The sequence below is a fragment of the Echinops telfairi genome, unplaced genomic scaffold, assembly GCF_000313985.2.
Source record: "Echinops telfairi isolate 266 unplaced genomic scaffold, ASM31398v2 ScPeMD7_7459;HRSCAF=8497, whole genome shotgun sequence".
Taxonomy (NCBI): Eukaryota; Metazoa; Chordata; class Mammalia; order Afrosoricida; family Tenrecidae; genus Echinops; species Echinops telfairi.
In genome coordinates, this window is record NW_022111359.1 from 4,079,752 (window position 1) to 4,086,170 (window position 6,419).

The 6,419-nt window shown below is 60.9% G+C and overlaps 1 protein-coding gene across 1 annotated transcript in view; it reads left to right on the top strand.

Moving 5' to 3' along the window:
* NFIC (nuclear factor I C) overlaps positions 1-2,756 on the top strand; it is a 65,123-nt gene extending 62,367 nt beyond the window's left edge. The window contains exon 11 of the mRNA XM_004714387.2: positions 658-2,756. Coding sequence (XP_004714444.1) covers positions 658-675 — 18 coding nt within the window. The 3' untranslated portion in view covers positions 676-2,756. The remainder of the gene's footprint in view (positions 1-657) is intronic.
* The last annotated feature ends 3,663 nt before the right edge of the window (positions 2,757-6,419 follow it).

The window sequence follows — 6,419 nt, forward strand, 5'->3', positions numbered from 1 at the left end:
TCCCTCACACAGTCTGAGTACATGCCTCACACAGTCTGAGTACATGCCTCACACAGTCTGAGTGCATCCCTCACACAGTCTGAGTGCATCCCTCACACAGTCTGAGTACATGCCTCACACAGTCTGAGTACATCCCTCACACAGTCTGAATATGTTACACACCCGAGTATGTTCCACTTGCAGGCTGAGTACATCCCACACACAGTCTCTCACTCAAAACACCGTCCTGTCAAGGCGGAGTCACGGCGATGCTCTACAACAGGGCAGAACTAACTTCCCTGGTGCGATTCTGAGACCGTCACTGTGAACAGGAGTAGAAAGTGCAGCTGATGGTTTCAAACTGCAGACCTTGGGGGATCACAGCCCATCTTGTAACCACTGCACCACCAGGGCTCTGTCTACAGGGCTCTTGCCCCCAAGCTGAGTCTGCCCCATGTACTGCGAGGGGTGAATTTCTGCTGTAAGCAGTTCCCCCTGCTGTTGAGGGGTTATTCCAAGGTGGCGGTCCTGTGGGAGCTCAGGGGCAGTCTGGTGCTGAGCCCCCTTGTCTGGGGTGGGGGAGACGGGTCTTGGGGCAGTGGGCAGTGTGGATCCATGCCAATCCTGACACCCCTTCTCTTTCTTTCTCTGTCTCTCTCTCTGCCTGCCAACCCCCAGTCCTGGTATCTGGGGTAACCAAGGTCTCCCCCGCGCCCCTCCGCCATCGCCCCTGGACTCCCGGAGGGCAGCCCAGCCGGCCCCCGGCCCACGTTCTCTGTGGGAAGTTAGAACGATCGAGAACACCACCCCGCTGCCTGGCCGCCGCAGGGCAGCTGACAAGAGACACACAGACCCGAGACTCAGAGGAGGGAGACTTTTAGCGAAGGAGAAGACCGTGGAACAGGACCAGAGAAGGCAAACAGGAACAAAAGCGGGAAAAGATTTTAAAGAAACAAACACCGACAACCCCGCCCGCCCACCCACCCCACCGAGAAGACGCGGCGAGGTGCAGGGGCCGGGCTGCTGACCGGGGACCCAGAAACAAGGCCGGGGGGGCTGGTGCCTGACTGACTCATCTCCGGGCTGCCTGCTGCTCTGAAGGACAGACACCCCACCAGGGCTCCCCCAGGCCCTGCCTGCCCAGAGACAGGTGAGCAAGCCCCGGCTGCCATTCAGCTGGTGCGGCCCCCACAAGGACGTCCACCCGGCCCCCCACCATGGGGTTTGCCAAAGAAGGGGGGCGGGCACACGTGGGCCACCCCAGTGAGGTGGCAGCCGGGGTGTTGGGCTCGGCCAGAGGCTGTCCCCCAAACCCCCCCCCTCCGCGTGCTCTTTTGGGACCCCGTCTTTCAGCCCTCGTGCCGTCCCCCCCATGGCGGGTTTGGGAGGAGAAGTCTCTATGCAATTAACCCCTGGCACCCCGACATCGGAGGCCCTCCTCCCCCTGCGCCCCGGAAGGGTCGTGTTGCACACAGCGGTGAGAAACGCACTTTCAAGGGGGTGCAGGGCCTGTAGGCCCAGAGCTCCTGGTTCTGTTGGGGAGGCGGGTATCGGGACACTCTGGCCTGGGTGGGGATGACCCCTCCCCCGGCCCGTGGGGTGGGGGGCAAGGAGCGAGTGGTTCTAAGTGCCTGATTCCTGCCGCCCGCCCCCCTGTCCAGCTAGGACCGAGTGGCCGCGGTGTCCTCCCCTTTCCCCTCTCCCTCTCCCCCCGCAGCCCAGTCACCTCCCGTCTGGGACCGCCCCCCATTGCTGTGCCCCCCACAAACCTGGAGATGGGACCCTGAGCGGGCCCAAGGGGCGGAGCTGAGGGTCCCCCAGCACCCTGCCCTGCAGGGCATAGGGGTCCTGGGGAAGCCGGTACCGCCCCCCCCCCCCCAGTGCCTTACAACCTGGAGTGACACCGTCCTGGTGCCCCCCAGCCCCCAGGGACCTCGGTTTGCACTTTCATCTTCCCGGGGGCTTCTGGGAACAGGCAGGATTGGGGTGGGCCTGGCTAGCCGGGAGAGGGGATCCGGCAGGGGAAGCGGGGTATGTGGGCTGAGGGTGCCATCCGCTAAGCAGTTCTCTGTTGAGCAGCTCCAAAAACACTAAGCTGGGGATACCCCAGGGGCCTGTCCCCAAGCCCCCCTAGGCTCGCCATTTAGGGCGGGGGGCCGGGGGAGAGGTCCACCATGTACCCCAGCCCCACTGACCTCCTGCACACCTGGCACTAAGGGGATCGCTCCCCCTTCTTGGGTCCAGGCCAAAGCCATCCCCAAGAACAGGCTGCCACCATCCCCATCTCCCATCCGCTCTCCAGACCCCCTCCCCCCTTGAGGCCCCCACCCCCGCCACGGAACCAACGCTCTTCTCCCAAACCAGCTCCAGGGGCCCAGCAAGCCCCCTGCCGGCCTCCAGGTTAGACACCTCAGGCCAGGAGCCCTCTGGCCATCCGTCCGCCCTCAGGGCCCCTCCAGCAGGTGGCCGCCCACTGGGGACCAAGGTGTGGGTCTGGGCAGCGGTGGGGGGGGGGGCGGCTCTTTGACCTGGAACCTTATGGTGTCGGGGCGAGGGATGGGGGGCTGCACTCTGGGGAGACCCAGTGGCTCCCCCTCCCCCGGGGACCGCAACGAGAACCATCTCTTTACCTAACTGCATGGTGCTTTGCAGAGACCTGGTGCTGCCCGGCTCCAGGGTGAGCCGGCAGCTGATGCGACATGCATGGCGATGACTGCGTAGCTCTGTCCCCCTCCCGCCCCCTGCCCCAGTCCTGTCCCTCCCTCCTCGTTTAAAAAAAAAAAAAAAAAGACAAGAAAAGCGGAAAAATCCTACAAAAAACCCCTCCCTGAAAAAACACAAAACAGCCCCCGTTCCCTGGTTTGCACGGAATTCTCTCTCACATGATGTGCCTTGCTTTTTCGAGAAGTATTAACTTTAACCAATATCACCGCACACGACTAGCTGCATGCCCTGCCTGTGTAGTTAACGAGAAGAAAACAAAACAAACAAACAAACGACAAGACAAAGGGAAAAAGACAAAACAGACATGACCGTGACATGGAATAAAAGCAAACATGGAAAGAGTCTTTCTATTTGTTTAGGGAAAGCGAGTCAGGTTTCCAAAACAGAAAACCATGCTCTTGACAGCAACTCCTCCCACCCCGCCCCCACCCCGGCTCGGTCCTGTCACCACCACCTGCTGCATTTGGGGGTGCTCTGGTGTGCACCTACTGCACCCCCCATGCCCCTGCCTCCTGGGCTCCAAAAGTTCATTGTGAGGACAGACCTCCGGTCACGGGGGCCACAGGCCAGCCCTCCCCCAATGCCGCATACCACCCCTTCCCCTGCCCTGGCGGTGCCTCCATGGGGTGATCTCCCAAGGGTGCCCATGAGCAGATGGCCAGATCCTCTGACCCCACTCCTCCGCGCAGGCTCAGGGTCACCTCACTGCCCCCCTCTCTCCTTCTTGCCAAAGCACCCACTTCTCCCATCTCCCACCGTCCTCCGCGCCCCGCCCTCGATGGGTCCTCCCCTGCCCCCCAACTCCCCCATTCTACGTCTTCCAGCTGTGAATGCCGAGGGTACTGTAGTGAAGAAACAAAAGCAAAACTCACAACCGATATATGCAATATCTGTCGTCTAAGTCTCATTCGTCACCGGGCCCGCAGCCGGGCGGCCGGAGTGCAGGCAGAGTCCCGGCTGAGAGGTGCTTGTCTCACTGCTGTTTCCTTTGGGGACAATGGCTTTTTCTCTGTCGTCGGCTTTAGCTCTGACTCCACCACACTAAGACCAGACAATTCTCCAAGCTCAGCAGGAAAGGAGGCGGGGGTGGGGGGGCACACACGCCCCCCCTCTCCCTCCCACCCCCACGCAGACCCTCTCATCATTGCCTGGGGGGACAGCAGGTGGACCTTCCTCCACGCTCATCCACAGCCCGATCAGGGCGGGACCCAGGCGTCAGGCCCAGCCATCCCCTCCCGTCTCTCTTCCATCTGGGGCCAGACAGCTCTGGCCAGCCCATGGGACAGACAGGTGGAGCGCGAGGGTGGGAGTGGAGGGTGCCCTCCGCCCTTGAGAATTGCCCCTTGGCCAGAGAGTCAGAGGTCAGGCCTGCATGGTGGCCGCATAACGGAGTTCCTCCTCGCCCTGCAGCCCCGGTTCCCCTCAGCCGAGGGGCCAGGAGCCCAGGGGAAGTTGGCTTGAGCCACCTGTCCCTCCTCAGCTCCACAGCCCATCCCCCGGGGCTCCGAGGGTCCCCACAGCTACAGTTCTCTTCCCCCAGCACCTTTCTCTGGTGGGTACGTGATGGAAGGCCCCCTCCGGCCAGCAGGGTTCCTGCCAGGACTGCCCTTGGAGGAAGCATCAGGGTGCCCCCCACCCCCTTTAAGACTCACTGATCCCCTGCTGCTAGCCCCAGGCCCTGGCTGGCTGAGGCCCTCACCTGGGAATAGTTGAGTGGTAGAGTGGTGGCGTTAGAGGGACATCGGATTCCCTCCTGCTCTTACCACCTTGTCCTTCAGCCCGCCACGCCGCGGCCCCTCCCCACCTCCCTGGAAGAACAGATAGGCCTATATCTATGGTGATTGCTCCCCTCTGGTTCCGATAGGGGTGCCCACCCACTAAGGTGGGACGGGCAGTCAGGCCAGGCCCAGTTGAAGCAGCTGGGGCCCTGTACTTAGCCAGGGGTTCTGAGCCCGGACCCCACCCTGGGCTAGACAATCAGATCAAACTGGAACTTCCCCACCCACCCCAAAGGGACCTGCAGGACCACTGCTGAGCAGACCAGGCGGCAGGACCAGAGACTGGTCCCCTCCACCACGTCTTGCCCACCCCGCCCCAAACAACACATGATTCCAACTCCTGACCCCACGGGACAGGCTGCCCCGCCCACACTACAGCGTCCCTGCAGGCAGCAGCGTGTCACCCCCGACTCTCGAAAACAGCACGCGGGACCCCCACCCATGCCCGCCCCCCAGCGGTACTTATGGCCTAGAGCTATGTACACATACGCCTCTATATCGTCTGGGGACGCAGTTCCCGTAAAACAGATTATGCAATTACTACGTTTTACTTCCGGCTGGACGGAGTCTCCTTTCTGAGACCCCAGTTGGTTTGGTCTTTTCCTGGAAGGGTGGTGGGAGGGAGGGTCCAGACACCCACCCACCCCAAATCCACCTTCATCAGCATCCTCCCTTCTGTCTCAGCTTATGCCCCCTCTTTGGACACTTCCTGAGAGGCCCTCCCCCAAAATGGGGGGCCCTCTCCATCTGCACGCATTTCTGAGCATGTGGGGGCCCTGGCGGACCCCCGAGACCCCTGGGCCAGGCGGGGAGGCAGCCCCCAGGCAGTGCCGGCAGGACTAGTTGCAGTGATACCAAAACAAATCTCGAGCGTGCCTCACTTGTGTCTGCTGGTTTGCCTTTGGGGTTCTGCGCCCCCCCCTCCCTGGGCGGCCCCCCAGGCTTCGCTCAGACACTCGGACAGGGAGAGCAGGCTGGATTCAGGAGGAAGAAGGCTCCAGGAGCAGAAAGTTAGGGGACCCTCCCCCAAGCTGCAGGCCGCCCCCCTCCAGCGTGCCCTCCAGTTTCCTGGCTGAAAGGGGTGGGCTTAGGGCCCTCGGCCCACAGAAAGGAAGACAGGTGGGCTCTTCCCTCCGGGGGACCCCTAAATCCTTGCTCCCCAAGCCCATCCCCACATTGTGGGTCCTAGCCAGGCTCCTGGAAACCAAAGTCTTTTTCAGGTCCAGGGGGCCTGGCCCCTTCCCCAGCTCCCCACACCGGAGCCAAGCAGGGGGTCCCAGGAGCTGGGCCCCAGGGGAGGAGCGAGAGAGAATTGAACATTTTCCTCTCCGGGTTTTTTGTCTCTCTAATTTTTTGGTTTATTTTTGGTGGTGCTGTTCATTTTCTTTGTCTCGGATTTTTTTTCCTTTCAGTTTTTTTTTGGTCTTTTTCTCCATTTATATTTTACCAATATTACGGGCATAGTTTATTCTGCATCTCGCTTTCTGCTTGCTGCACACACCAGACAAGACACTCATGCGCGCCACACACACAACACTGCACACACACTGCTCCACAAACCCATGTCTGGAGAAGGCTGGGGCTGGGTCTTCCACCCGCCCCGCCGCCTCCTGGCTCTGGTGGGCCGGGTGCGGGGCGTGGAGAGGCCCTGGGGTCCTCGGAGCCCGCCCGCCCGGCCCTGCCTCACGCCTGCTCTGGTCATAACCTTGTATATTACAGCACTCGTTGTCCGAGTCCGCGGACGCGCCGACCCAGCACCATTTACAGTGGCCCTGGCTGTTAACTGTTTGTTTGTTTCCCTATGCAAAAACAAAACAAAAAATAGGGGGTTCCATAAATATTCAATAAAAGGAAAAAAAAAAAAGAAAAATGTATAAAAATTAAACAAGCCCTGCTTCGACTCTTTCTGGCTGTTGTGGCTCCTTCTGCCTCCCCTCG